Source organism: Nanorana parkeri, unplaced genomic scaffold (assembly GCF_000935625.1).
Source record: "Nanorana parkeri isolate BGI_ZX_2015 unplaced genomic scaffold, ASM93562v1 scaffold1387, whole genome shotgun sequence".
Classification (NCBI taxonomy): Eukaryota; Metazoa; Chordata; class Amphibia; order Anura; family Dicroglossidae; genus Nanorana; species Nanorana parkeri.
Genome location: NW_017307655.1, coordinates 40996 through 56265, shown reverse-complemented (window position 1 = coordinate 56265; position 15270 = coordinate 40996). Strand labels below are relative to the sequence as shown.

The 15270-nt window shown below is 40.0% G+C and overlaps 1 protein-coding gene across 1 annotated transcript; it reads right to left on the bottom strand.

Annotated features, from left to right (window-relative positions):
• Positions 1-756: 756 nt before the first annotated feature.
• LOC108798040 (phospholipid scramblase 2-like) lies at positions 757-14534 on the bottom strand. Its single transcript, XM_018569743.1, has 8 exons — positions 14508-14534; positions 12447-12611; positions 10243-10379; positions 9238-9280; positions 5793-6013; positions 4553-4714; positions 4154-4315; positions 757-792 (listed from the first exon to the last, which is right to left on the bottom strand). Exons 1-8 carry the CDS (start codon positions 14518-14520, stop codon positions 763-765), a joined length of 933 nt encoding a protein of 310 aa, XP_018425245.1. The 5' UTR covers positions 14521-14534; the 3' UTR covers positions 757-762.
• Between the last annotated feature and the right edge of the window lie 736 nt (positions 14535-15270).

The window sequence follows — 15270 nt, the reverse complement described above, 5'->3', positions numbered from 1 at the left end:
AAGATGGTTAATATAAACACCTACAAGGATATGTATATATCCTATAATATGTATATTGATTTTGGCACAACAATTTCAAGACAGTGGGATCTACAAATCTTTACCAATACTTAGCCTCTAACACTTAACACTAACTATAGTCACGGTTTTATATGGAGGTAGATAGTTTTTTTTAGCATAGGTCAGTAGTGGGAAGGTAAGAAGCACTTGCATGTTAAAATGTCTATACAGCAAAATAAAGAAAATGTGAAATGAAATCCTAAAATAGCACTTATCACTGGGTGATAAAAAGGAGACATCACCCTAATATATATATATATCTATCCCTATGCTAATGAAATGTAGAATAAACCAAATCACTAGTCCCAGGTTTCCTTTACAAGGTCACAGAAAAGGTAGCAATATAATGAAAGTGCCCTGATGTGTGCAATGGAAATGGTTCAGAGCAATATAACCAAAATAAAATTAAAATTAAAAATAATAAAACTATATACTATGTATGGTAGACAAGTCACTGTAGCACCTTGAACAGCAACTTCACAGAAATGCAAAAATACTTTGCTAAAAGTAGTTAAAAACCCAACAAATCTCCACAAATATACTGAACAGAAAAAAAAATGGCTTTTGTAAAATCTAACAGGCTAGAAAACATGGATTTTTTTTTTTTAAATCTAAAAAGTTACAAGACCAAGATGAATCCTGAAACAGGCTGGTGCTCTTGATGCTCCTTTGACATAGGTTCCTTTGCCTGAATTCTATTTGTTATTCAGAGTGTTCAAAAAACATGAAATCCTGCAGGAGAGACAAAAAAAAAAAAAAGCCTTGAGACAGTTTCATATATAAATAAATAAATCAGTATTTAGGAGCATATTTAGTGACCAGATACACTTGTAGATCAATAATGATATAATCTTTGTCAAAGCAGTCAAGGTTAGTAGTCCTGGCGGTAATCCCGAGTGTGGCTTGGGGTTAAATTTCAGTACCAAAAGCAGTAACCCCAAGCCACACTCAGGAATACACTGTAGCGTCACTTACCTTGTCCCTACGAGCCCCACTGTGTCCTCCGGCCGATGCCGGCATCAGTCTTCCGGGTTCCTTCCCTGCGAGTGCCGGCGTCGCAGGGGGGGCGGAACCGGCAGGAAATTCAAAAAAGTGAAAAATGTTTAAAAAAAAACAAAAAAAAACAGGCTGCCAGGGAGGTTAAAGAACAAGTTTTAAAAAATTAACTGTGGTAGTGTAGGTGTTAACTGCTTTTTTCTCTAGGGGCAAAACTAAAGAAATACTCAGCCAATCCTTATTCCCATCTGGTTGGTAGGCCAGTCCCCACAGCCTCTTCTCCCTTGGGCTCTGATGGTCTAAGGACCAGTGATGTCATCATGTCTAAAGCTGGTCTTACACCATGCGAGTTTCATCGGGTTCTTCAAGAACCAGCTGAAATTTATATACTGGGTGATGCTGTCGACACCCTTCTGGCCGGCATCCCTCAATTAGAAGATTAAAGGAGCCGGCTGAAAAATCTTTGAATGAACGTTGCTTGCAGCCAGTCTGTATTCTGAGAGTGGCTGCTCTCAGGATACAAAGGAAGCAGCAAGGGATTCATCCATCAAACACTTGTAAGCGTTGATAAAAGGAATCTGTTCTATTTTTTCAGTTTGTGGGTACAGTGACATAAATAGAACAATGTGTGGCCAGCTTAATACGTCTATTAGATGTGACATCACCAAGAGACAGATCACAACAGGAGGGAAGGGGGGAAAGAGGCGAGTGGGCACTGCTGCAGGGCAGAGGATCAGGTGAGTATTTCTTATCTTTACTCCTAGAAGACACACACACGCACTGTTGCTACTACAAGTAACCAGCAGATGGCAATATAGTTACATAATGATGCAACATAACCAAGCACACGGTTTGATTCATCATATAGTTGGTTTTAATACACTGTATACATTATCCATTTTCATGAACAGGTGTCCCTCAGCTTACAAGGGTTCAATTTGCACGGATTCAAAATGGCACCCTTTTCTGGGAGTGTTGTAAATTTAAACCAATGTCAATGGGAAGTGAGGGAGTTAGGTTCCAGGTATCTCTCAAAACAAGGAATGGTTCTAAAGAAGAAACTGGTGTAAACTGAAACTCTGTAAATAAAAAAAGTCAGTGGAAAGCGAGGAAGTTAGTGGTTAGTGCTTCTGCCTTGCAGCACTGGGGGTCCCTGGTTCGATTCCTGGCCAGGTCACTATCTGCAAGGAGTTGCATGTTCTCCCTGTGCTTATGTGGGTTTCCTCCAGGTACTCCGTTTCCTCCCACACTGCAAAGACATGCTGGAAGGTTAATTGGCTCCTGTCTATATTGTCCCTGTATGTATGAGAGATGGGGGACCTTAGATTGTGAGCTCCTTGAGGGCAGGGACTCATGTGAATGTGCAACTATGTAAAGCGATATAAATCCAAAACAAAAAACAGGAATAGTTAGGCTTCTATTGGCTATTTCAATTTGCAATAGCCAACTAGCTATTGCACCCGCCCACTGCTGCTGCCGTCGTTAGCAGAGATGTACCTGAAGTTCTTAATCCGGTTCTCTTCTGCTAATTGACAGCACCAGGGGGCGGGTGCAATAGCTAGACTGCTGTTGGCTACTGCAAATTGAAATAGCTAATAGCAATCTAACTATTCATTCCTATGCTGTGTTTTTTTTTCTATTCCGACAGCAGAAGCTGGTGGGGATGTTGCTCGAGGGCACCACCCAGAAATGAGAAAGGGCACCTCCCTGAAATTACTTTTTTCAGGATGGGATCCTGGCATAACATAATACAGGTACATTTTATTTAAAGCTCCTTGTGTGAGCTGATGTATCAGAGTTAAATATAATGTACCTGTATTTCATTACTTATGTCAATTTTGAAAAAGGTCTGGAACACAACTCCCTCGTTTCCTATTGACTTACATTATATACTGGGTTTCAATTGACACCAGTTTCTATTTACAACCATTCCCTCAGGAACCTAACCCCAGCGTAAATTGAGGGCTACCTGTATACAATTTATATAGGTCTTTGAATATCAAATCGACCGTTGGGTTGGCACACACTAAGAGGGTCACAAGCACAGTTGTTGCAGCAACAGTTTAGATTTTAAAAATAAAACACAAACCCATGAGCAAAAAATGTGTACATTGCAGCTTATCAATTCTTAGATGAAGTGGCTACATTCATTTTATTTTTTCAGGACTCCGTCCTAGGGTGACAAGCTCACTGAGGAGCAGTGTTGTCACCTAGCACAGGAAGTGTGGTAGAACTACAAAATATCCCACCCAACCTGAACGCCATACCACAGCGGTGGTGTTCTGTAATCCTAACACTTCCTGATTAGATTGCTTATGATAACACTGCAAAGTGTGCAGGACATCAGTGGATTTCTGAGAGGATGCACAGGTTTTTTTTCTAAACTTTTTCTCCTGCTATAGGAGCTATTGTGACAGCGACTGGAAGGACTGAGCTTTGTCACTGGTGACTAGCATTATGCAAGAGGTTATAAATCATTGCAACACTATGTAATGCGGATGTCTAGTAAAGTTTTTGCGCTGCATTTTTAATAGAGTAAAAATCTGATAACCATTTCAGAAACCTTTTTAGGGTTGCCTTGCAACAAATATAAGCTAGCCCCCAACAAATATAAGCTAGCCCCTCCCCCCTCTCCACATAGCATGTTCAGTTACTGGGAATTTAGTAAATATGAAACCCGAAGCCAGCCATCACCAATAATGCAGAGACCCTTTTAACAAGTGGTAAATCAGGGTGATAAATCACCATCTTCATAAAGAGCAAAGAAAACCCGTGAGAATAATATGAGAGCCACCATTGCAGGAGTCTTTAAAATGTTCAGGCTTCAGGGCCAATATTCTAAGAGTGTCTTTACAACCCCAATCAAGTCATAAAAAGCTTGACTTTGTACTGCATGCTTATCCTAGCCCTAATACAATATAATATAAATCCAGCATGTCATCATTAGTCATTACTAAATTTGTATACTACAATGGGTGAAGTTGTTCAGGGGACTGACCCTATGGAAGTATGCCTTATCTATATGACATGTCATGTCTATATCTAGCTTTGCCTCTAGCTTAGTTAACAGTGCAGATACCATAAAGAAGGCACTTACAATGAGAAAGCAGGCACCAAGAACAACCGCTTTCATTTTTACATCTAGATCCATAGGGAACTGAACTCCGAAGTTGTCGGCATCTGTAAACATTTCTTTCACCATTCCAGTCCACTGCTTGGAAATCTTCCCAAGTACAGAGCTTTCATCCAAGGACTTCAACTGTAGGAGAAACCAAAAAGATTACATGGAGAATGGATCTCCTCTACAAAAATCAAATCCACACATACAAGGCGTACAACATAGACCACTGTAGAAAAATCCTTTTGGTTCACAAAAGCATAACGTTATGCAACATGGCAAAATGCAATAACTCACAGTATCCAAATCAGACCTCTTTCAATGATCTGATCACAGCAAACGGAAATCTTTACTAACACTGTCCACGCAAATTCATACCTCAAAGTTAACATCAGAGCAGCAGCTACAGGGCACACAAGGTCCATGAATCTTCATAATATTTTCCTTCTTTTCATTCTGAATGGTAAATTTCGGTAAACACGGATGCCAGTTCTGTTTCACATAGCCAATTGTTGTTCCAGGGGGAGACTCCACTTGTAACTACAGTACATTTGTGTAAAAAACACATTTATAAGATTTTTAACCTAATAAAGACTAATCACAAGGTTTAAATTTACCATAAAACCTGAACTTAAAAAACACTAACATTTACTGAATGAAACCAAATTCACGTTAAATGCCATTCATGCTCAATATTTACATTTAAAAAAGGTGGCATGAGAATCATTGACGGATATCAAATGGCAGCCTCATCTGATCAAGTAGCTACAAACAGGATAGGAGAGTTATGTGATGCCTAAAGACATCAATTATTGACAAAACAAGTCTAAAAAAAAAAACGACACAGCCAGTATACAGTACAGGTAGCCCTCGTTTTGTGCCGGTTTCGTTTAAGCAGATTCAAAATAGAGCCCTTTTCAGTTGGTTATGTGACCGCCATTAAAACAGCGTCACCTAGTGTAGCCTTAAGGATATGCAGGGAAACACTGTACAGTACAATTGCAGGTGGTTATAATACAAAAGCACAGTACTGTGCAGAGTCTCTGGCAGCTAGATAAGGGGAATAGGTGGAGGATTGTGGCTCAGGAAGGGGCTCAAAGAACTGGACACCTACAGAGGGACACTTGTAGGTATGGTGTTTCACACATGGTTGATGCGCTGGTGGCACAGGGATACACATTGAGATGTACACAGGCACATGGAGCTACAGAAGAGCACATGGTTACAATTGGAGATACAGAGGAGCACAGGGGTACACTAGGAAATATGGGGGCACAAAGAAGTTAATTTGGAAATATGGAGGCACAGAGCCACGCTAGGGGCAAAGGGTACCCTTGGAGCATTCATAACATTAATTTCAAAGCTTTAAATATAGTATGTCACTTCCCATTGACACATTATATACAGGGTTTCAATTTACATTGGTTTCCATTTGCAACCATTCCTTCTGGAAGCTAACCCTGGCGTAATTTGAGGGTTATCTGTATATTACTACACTTAAAGGGGATGCATCATATTGAAAATAAAAAAGGAGCAGGCATTGAAGATATGGTCTTTTATTACAGATGTCATTCCGCAGTCCTACACAACTAACACAATTTAATGCATCTTTTTTTACCTTCTGTAGACAGCAGGGAAAACAGCATGCAGAACATCTGTATGGTCTTGACAGTCTGATTACTTCACGACCCATGTTATCAACAATGGTTATGACAAAAGACCGGGCAGGTCCACAGAAATTCCGGGTACAACAATCATTTTGTTCAGCAGCAAAGTACACTTTCTGGCCCATGCTATTCTTAATCTCATACTTGTTGTTGGATTCATAGCCAATCAAAGCTGAAAATAATGTTTAAAGGTTTTGTCATGCATCTGAAAAAAATCATAAATCCAATCTTGAACTAATAAAAAGGGTTATGGTAAATGTGAAAACTATGGCAGTGCTAGGAGAAAAGATATGCAAACAAAACTAGCCCATACCCAACTGCAATATTTTTTTCTTTGCTTTGAAATTAATGTGGACAGGTTAGGATTTCTCGCATTTCCAAAAAATACTGCAACTGTACTTGCATATAGAGTACCGTTACCCTCATTCCCTCACTACGGAGTTCTCGCCAGACATAGGATTGCTACAGTGATATGACCAATAAAAAAAAATAGCAAAAAAAAGGACCAGCCAACCTGTAATATATTTTAGTTTTGGGTAGATGCTGGCAAACAATTATCCATCGGCTTTTTGCACCCTTTCAGAATTCCGACAGGCAGATCGAACACTTAAGTTACACATTCAAGGCTATTTACTGCTGGGTTATCAACTTTGATACATTTCAAGGGTTGAACTTTTTTACTCATCATTGCAACAGCAATGACGAGTTCCCCTATACGTACAACCTGTCCACATTCACTTAGGTATGTCTTATGTCATTCTCTTCCCGTTTTTTTTTTTTATTTGAAACTAGAAGGGTAAGAAAACCTGTGAAATTTTACTGTCATATACTTGGCTGGGTAGAATTGCCCTCTCCATTTGTACTGAAGACCAATGTCACTGGTATAGAAAGGAAAAGATAAAAATCACTAGAACATCAGGATGACGGTATATCTAACTCCTAAAAAATAATTTAATTTCACTTCCTGCCTTGACTCTGGGACAGAAAGAATGGAAAACAAAATCAATGTGACAAAATTAAATTTAGGATGGACTAAGTCTTTAATGTGTATATATAGCCAAAACTTTATTTATTTTAAGTTTAGAGTAGAAGGCGTTAACACCCTCCTAGGGTAAATTCTCTTCACTTCCACAGAAGACACATGAAATTAAAGGGAACTTCAGAGCTGGGCTCCTAAGCGACCAGGCTTGAGACAACCTGATCATATGTGTCAGGCAAATCAGTTTGTCCAAAGACTGAACTGATTTGTCCCATAATGACAGGATGTTGCGCTGTAGAGATCTTGAGCGGAACTGAGTAAACTGCCTCAAAAGGAGGCTACCATCAGCCCCATGACTCACGCAGAAGTAAAGAGCTGAACGACTCCTGGGCTGAAAAGCCCAAGTCTGGAAGTGAATGAAATTGAAGTATGAAAGGAAGACGAAAAACTCTGGGTTTGAGCTGTGGTTAGGATAAGACACAGATATTTCAAGCATTATGACTCCAGCATGGACTTCTGAAAGTTCTGGATGCAATCGAACCCTTTCAAGGTCAGAAATGTCCACGCCACACTGCCGGCTAGGAATTGTGCTGGCTGCTCAAAAGGAGCTTGATCAGATCTCACAATGGGGATGTCCTGGGAGCATAACAGTGCAAGCACAGGGCCTAGAACCTTGGTGAACACATTGGGTTCTAAAGACTGGCAGAAGGCAAATGGCACATATTTCGTTTCTGGGGAGTAAAGCAATTACTGATGTGCTGGAAAAATAGGAACCAATCAGGGAGAGACTATTACAAACCTGGTGGATTCCATGTGGAATTTTTGGATCTGAATGAAAGCATTTAGGTTCACCAAATCAAACCTGAAGTTTAGTTTTGTTTTTTTTAACTACAGCACCCAACACGTAAGATGTGCAATGATTTGTATCCCATTACCTGCCGCTGCTGCTTACAACTCCACGCAGAAGAAAGTACAACCCATGCAGTGGAGCTAACCCCCGCATTGCAAGGGGTAAGTGCTTATTTTCGTATAGGGTCTAAAAATAAACAAACATGTACTTACCCAGTGCTCTGACCTGCCTGGCTGTGAGACTGGTCCCTGCACCCTCTGTCCCCCTTCACTCACTTTTTGGACACAAAAGTCATCACATCGCTGAAGCAAAGGGGGGACAGACTGCAGGAACTGGTGAACATATTTGTTATTTTAAACCCTAGACAAAAAAAAAAAAAACGCACCTAACCCTTGCAGTTTTCTTCTGCCCAGAGTTAATTTTTAAACACAATGTTAAGGTGCCCACACAGATTGCGATAATCGTACAATAATCGCGGGAAATCCCGCTATCGCACGATTATCGCAAGGTGTGTGGAAGGTGTGCGACCTCTGCTACTGTAAGGCTGCACGTCTTTTATCTTAGGAACACGTTCGAAAACCCGCTGAGAAACATACGATTGTCGGTGGGTGTGTGGCATGTTCATAAGATAAATGCCGCACGGGACGGTGTGCGCAAGCGCACACTGCCCATTCAGCATTGCGGTCATCAGAAGCCCGCCCCTCAGCGGGGCAGTCCTGCGATCATTGCAAGTACGATCTGCCTGTCCAAGATAGGCAGATTGTTTTTTTTTTTCCATTACCTTACAACCATCGCAAGACAAAAGTCTTGCGATGGTTGTAAGGTGTGTGCCCAGCATTACACATTTGTTCAAGTCAATAAGAAATGTATGATCTTAGGTGAAAATAAAACAATGCTGCTAAATTTGGTCTGGGCATCGAGGCTTTTAATGACCTTTATTCCATGTTACCAACTAATAACCAGCAACAGAAAAATCTTTTTTTCAAACACAGAAAGAAAAAAAAATGATATCCAAATAAGTGTGCTAGATCTTTGGGCCTATGAAACATTAATTGGCTGCACATTGGTTGTTCTGGTTTAAAGCATTTCTACAAAAGTAGCCCGTGCTGAATAATTAAATGAGACCCTTAAATGAGCCTATAAAACATGCCCATCTTGATGTAAGCAAAGAGGCGGGATGCAGTGAAATCACTGACCTCATATGGCTGTATGCCCATATTTAATAAATTACATTTACCCAGTATGGCATTTACCCAATATGTGACCATATACATTTACCTAATATGTGACCATATTCGGTAAATTACAATTGCACACAGACACCCTGCCCTTTTATCCACATGGAGCTGTGGGGTGGGGAATGCCCAGCGCCGATTGGGCGGAAGTGCTTAGGGTACCTTCTTGTTCAAAGGAGCTCAGGTTCAGACCAGGTGTGGTCAGACCCCGAGCTCATCCCTACTCCCAATACCTTAATGTTTGTTTTGGAATAGTACAGGATGAAAACGCTCTCAAAGTATAATGGTTCGCTCACACTAGTATAAATCCATTAAAGGTTAATGTAGCATACCTTCTAGTAGCTCTACTTGCTGATGGATAAGTACTTGATCTATCTGGAAACAAAAAAAACAAAAAAAAGTAATGAATTATATACAACCTTACAAGGCAAGAAGGACTGAACTCAACTTGAAGACTTTGTGAGCATTAAGAAGGCAATACTGACAGAGACCCTTCTAAGATCTCATAGCCAAGATGTTTTTATCTGTTAAGCGATGCATTTGGTGGAACGGTAAAGGGTCAGGACTAGGGATGAGCAAAATCAGGCAAAATTCAGTTTGCAGGAGGTTCAGCAAACCCAGGAAATTCCACCATACCCAAATACAGCATCAACCCCACTGAAGTCTAAAAAGTTATTTATGGCCTTTTTTTTTTTTGAAGGACAATCTGCAAGCCTTTCTTAAAGTGGGGACATGGGTATTTTATTATACTGTTCAGCAGGGAGAGCATCTTTTAAAGCAGCTTAAAATGGCAACATTTAAAATGCACAAATCCGCACATGGAGTTGGGGATGCAGTATGATGTTCTCCTTTGTACAATAGTGACATTCTGTGTTCACAAAAAGCGGATGGGGATTTGCTATTTAGCAGTGGCAGATACTGGACATGCCGACTTCAGTTTGTAAACAAAGGGGTTGCGTATCCTGGGTGATTTAATTGACCCAATATGGTTATGACCATCATTTTGTGAACCAAGAGACCACATTTTTTGTTCAGTGGCAAGGACATTAAACATATTCTAGTGCACTACATACATGCCCTAGGTGTAGACATGTGGCAGAATTCATGATCAGGCTTAAAATTTTCAGTAGGAGGCTGACAGCAAAACTAAACGAGATGCCTCTATGTATGGAATGTTATGCACATGAAATATCCCATTTCTCATGCTTTCCCCATTCATAAAAGGGTCTATGGAAAAATTATTGCAAACTGTATAAGGAAACTGTTACATGAAAACATAATAAAAAGGAGCCTTCCATAAGGAACACTGAATGACATGTGGAAATAGAACCTCTTACCGTGCTCAAATATTCTAACCCTGGTGGGCAGTTTGGGTTTGCTGGAGGTGCCGGCATCCATGCAGATGGGCCACCTGGCCCTATTGGCTGATTCTGTATAGGAGGGCCTCCATAGTTAGGCTGACCTGGAGGACATGTTAAAATGAAAAGCATATAGTTACAAATATATTGACTACCAAATTGTTAAATTTAGCTATTACCAGGTTTCTTAACAAACTAACCTAAAACAGATTAGGAATACATTGAATAAGGCTGCTCAAGAATTCCCTATTGGGAGAACAGAGAGGCAATGGCACCACAAATTATACATGTCAAGTTATTTTACACAGGCATATTATTAGAAAAAAAAAAAAAGTGTTCATTTTTCAGGGAAAAGGTTAGCTACTAATTAGATTAGTTTGATCAATAACAGGCATTAGCCTGTAAAAGCACAGCATTATCTCAGTCCAAATAGATATGATTACTATAGCACAACCACAGATGTGGTCTTGGAATGTTCTCTACAGTTACCATAAGTCCTCCATAAGCATTGTACAGCGATGGGAAAAAAACTTGCTTGTAAACATGTGTTTGCTATTCAGGACTGGAGCAAATTTACATTTCTTAATACACTGAAGTAAAAAAAAAAAAAAAGAGACTAATTGGATTTGTTATGCTAGGAATGGCCACCTTAAAAGCATTTAAAAGTAAAAAGCACGCTAGCACTGAGCAAAGTAAGCAGGAAATTGCTTCAATTTGGGAAAGGAAATAGGATCATACAATAGGTTACTGGGCAGTAATTTTTAACTGTACTTAAAACTTAACACTAAAATGTAGCAAGCAACTGACATAATTCTGAGCTGTTTGAGTTCTTGTTTTTTGAAAGAAAGAAAGAAAGAAAGAAAGAAAGAAAGAAAGAAAGAAAGAAAGAAAGAAAGAAAGAAAGAAAGAAAGAAAGGAGACTAAAGCTGCCCTTTAACTACAACAAAAATAAGACTAGAATAAAACAAAAACCACACTAGTAGGAATGCTTAACCTAACAATCAGTCCCTAGAGCAATGCAGACTGGTGTGCTGATCCTTTATTCTACATGCATCTGGTTGGTAAGCAAACCACTCATGGCCACCAGCAAGAGGCACCCACTGAAGACCAAAAGATTGCCCTTAGTACAGTACCAAAAGAGAGTAGTCTCTGCTGCCAAGAGTAACATATGCTGCTAGACAGGGGCAGACTGCTTGCTCATCATCTGAAGGACAATGGTAAATGAAGCACTTTATACTAAACCATATACAAAAAAAAACACATCCCAGTGAAGTGGTCATGTGCCCCCCACCAACAAGGATCTGTGTTTATTTTAAATCATATTTTCCCATTCCATCATTTCACACTGAGTTCCTCAAATAATGAAAACAAAATAAATCTATAAAGTGATTTCACAAAAGATTGCAGAGATTGTGACTGAAACTTGTCAATTATAGTGCAGAATTAAACATTTTGCTCCCCTATTCCCACAAAGATCAATGAATGAAACACCTAGCTAGGTTGTATGCCTGGAGCCTTGGAGCAGTTAAGCAGTAACATCCAGGCTAAGACAATATTCTTTTTTCAGTGCATCATGTCGGCAAAAGCTTCAAGTCCTTCAGACCATTTCCTAAATATAGTTGCATATACACTGCGGGGACAGATTATTATGACCACCCCATCAGTATTTCGTTGGGCCACGAGATGACTCCACGAGATGACTTTGTTGGGCCACCTCGTGACTCCACGAGATGTTGAAAGGTGATGTGAGGAATCTGACACTGCACTGTTGCACCTTCTGTTGTCTTGTACCAGTCCTGCCACTCTCCGTTCTGCCCTAACATTGACTAGTCGCTGACGGCCACAATTCGCACGTTCAGACTCAGATTTTCGGCTGACAGTCCAGTCTTTAAACACTTTAACATCTGCTCTTGAACATTTTACGAATTCTGCTGTTTTGTTGATACTCGCTCCATGGCTCCGAGCGCCAACAATCATCCCAAGTTCAAAGGCTGTTAACTTGCATTGTTTACCCATATCTTCAGGAAAAAAAAAAAACTACTTCTACTGTCATGGTAAACAACCTGCTTCCCTATTTATAAAAGGTCTGGCCCTCTAGCAACTTCAGTGCAAAATTATAGCTAATTTGCCTACAAGCGTCAGGTGGTCATAATAATCTGGCCACTCAGTGTAGAAACACCTACCTTGGTATGCACCTGGGGGAGGCTGTTGATATCCATATGGAGAGGGCATGCCTGGCCCAGGAGGGTAATATCCTTGAGGTTGATTTGGATTGGGATATCCTGCAGGTGGACCCATAACACCCTGAATATTTGGCCCTGCATTTTGATCATATCCAGGTTTTCCATCTAAACCCGACATAAGAAGAAAGCGATTTTAAACTTCGTAAAACCAAGCCGCAACCATTTCTTCATTTATGATCATGTACTAAAATACACTTACAAAAAATAAAAAATTAAAATTGCAGAAAATAACTGAACTGAGTGTAAAGCTGACAAAACCAATATATTTAGGCTAGTAAAACAAAAAAGTGTTTCCTGCTTAACAATCTACTTTTGCAGTATAATTCTACTAGAGACTAATTGGTATGCAATGTTTCTACTTTAGTGTTAAATGTTCCTGACAATTTAGTTTACCCTTCTGGCCTTGTTTCATGTTACACCCATATTTAGGGTATAACATGAAACATGGTCAGATCGCAGACCCCTCTCCTGCCCCTCCACAAACCCAAATCTCAGGGATCTACTCCTCACAGGATTGTTTACCTTTTTTAATTCAGCACGGCTGGGCATAGCTCCACCCACACAGCTGCATCATCAATTCACAGATCCTTTGACAGGATCTGCGAATGGAGAAACAAGTCCCATCAGCCACCGCAGGACTTTAAATAGTCAATGGAAAACAAGCACGTTACCACACTTGTAGTTCATTCACACTTGGTCCCATCCATATTACTGATTGTCGACACATCAATACAGGCATGGATGGGAGGAAAAGTCTGCAGGAGTAACAGCAATCCACTGATCATGGCTGCAAAGGTTTCATATGCAAAAAAAAAAAAAAATGCACATTTATTCTTTTAGGAAGAATTGTGCATTTATAGTTTTCCAAAAAGGTGACATTGCCTCTAAATCCATTTTGTAAATATATAACCCTTGTAAAACATTTGTTATAAAACACTAAATTTTCCTGTATGCAGTCTACTAGTTTCCTGAAGTGTGGCCTTTACCCAATATTCAAATAGAGCAGCGTAATTATCATTTTACACTGCTCAGTTTATATATCAGTTAATGTGTATGAAAACCCGAACGATGAACTCCTCAATTAAAGATTTTCAATCAATGCCAGTTTTCAGACCCAGTGATGTCCTCACTGGGTCTGTGGCTGTTTGCTCAGTTTGTTGGGAAAGGTCGGCAGGCTCCTGTAAATGTCAGCTTTCTCCCTTGCAAATGAATGAAGGCGAGTCAGTACACACTGCCCGGCTTCCCGATTGGCTAGGAAGCCAGCTTCATGCTCCCTCGTCAGCAGGGAGCTGGCTTTCCAGCCAATCAGGAAGCCGGGGGGGCTGGTAATGACTTGCCCCCGGCTTCCTGATTGGCCAGAAATTTATCCCCAGGTGACAAGGGAGCATGGAGACAGCTTCCCGGGTAATCGGGAAGTCAGGCAGTGAGTCATTACACGCCGTCCTGCTTGCTTAATGGAACATCCGGTATGGGGATAAAGAAAGATCGTTACTTATACTCGATACCAAAAAAACGGTATCAATGCATCCCTAGTCGGCACAAATTCAGAGCAATAACATCCCCTGCCCCCCCCCCCATGTTTTCCCATTAATAATCAATAGAAAAGCACCAACGCACATTAATATGCGTCTATGCACGTTAATGTGCATTGTTAATGCACATTGCAATACACTTTGTATTGCATGTCAACAACCATCATCGTGAAGTGCAACACGTGTCATTATGCATTCATGCCTATCTTAACAAATGTGTTTTGATCCATTTATATTGAAATTCAAGAGATTCGCTTCAGCCCTCTGGTTACTAAAGTAAACAGTGACAAGATTCTGACACTTAAGAGGTGGAATTTATAAAAGTGGAGGTGCTAGAAGATAATCAGCACGGAGAAAGAAGACAACCTCAGAAATGTATCTGTTGCAACAGTGGGTGTGCCATACCAAAGTGGTGTAGCTCGAGGGACACAAGAGTACCATCCCAAAAAGTAATTGCTGAATAATTTACCTTTCATTTCCATGATGTCACAAGCTGGCAAACCTATAAAAAAAAAAAAAACAACATATTAGAAAAAAGCATGCCAATACAACAAGACGCGTTACAGAAAGTCATAGAGCAGGCAAGCAATTGTCATCGGTCATAGATACAGTTCTCCACAATTTAATCCATGGAGACATGCTCAGATGCACTTGTGTACAAGGAACTGCTGCTGCATGTAATCAACACTATACTGAAACAATTCTGACCGTTTACCTGCTCACAAGCACGTACACAAAAGGAGAAATAATAAATAATTCTCATTAGTCACTGTCAAAAGGAAAAAATTAAAACAAATACGCTGCATTGCCACATTGCTGAAGCAGAACAAAAGCCGGCACTAGAAATGTACAGTTTAAGAACAAGAATTTAAATTTGAGTATTGTCATTTAACCACATTCCTTATTTGACACTTTTAACCACTTGCTGTCCAGAGCAATTTTACTATTTGCACACACATGATCAAAGTCAGAATTTTGGGCTAGAAAACAGCTTAAAACCCCCGAGCAATTATACATTTGCTGAAAGCAGAGGCCCTGTAGAATTAAAAAAAGGCAATCACAATTTTTTGTCACACGGTATTTGTGCAAATGTCATCAAAACCAGTATTTTTAGGCTAAAATACACCAAAATGAAAATATAATATAACATTTTTGGGTAAATTTTAAAAGACAGGGTCATGTTGGATACATTTATATACTAGAGCTGCAGCTAACGATTATTTTCAAAATCG

What these genes read in the sequence shown, in the direction of transcription:
- LOC108798040 (XM_018569743.1), bottom strand. An exon ending in TTCCCTGCTGTCTACAGAAG is followed by an intron (nt 4,715 to 5,792) that starts GTAAAAAAAGAT and finishes AATGTACTGTAG; the next exon opens with TTACAAGTGGAGTCTCCCCC. An exon ending in GCTCTGATGTTAACTTTGAG is followed by an intron (nt 4,316 to 4,552) that starts GTATGAATTTGC and finishes TTTCTCCTACAG; the next exon opens with TTGAAGTCCTTGGATGAAAG.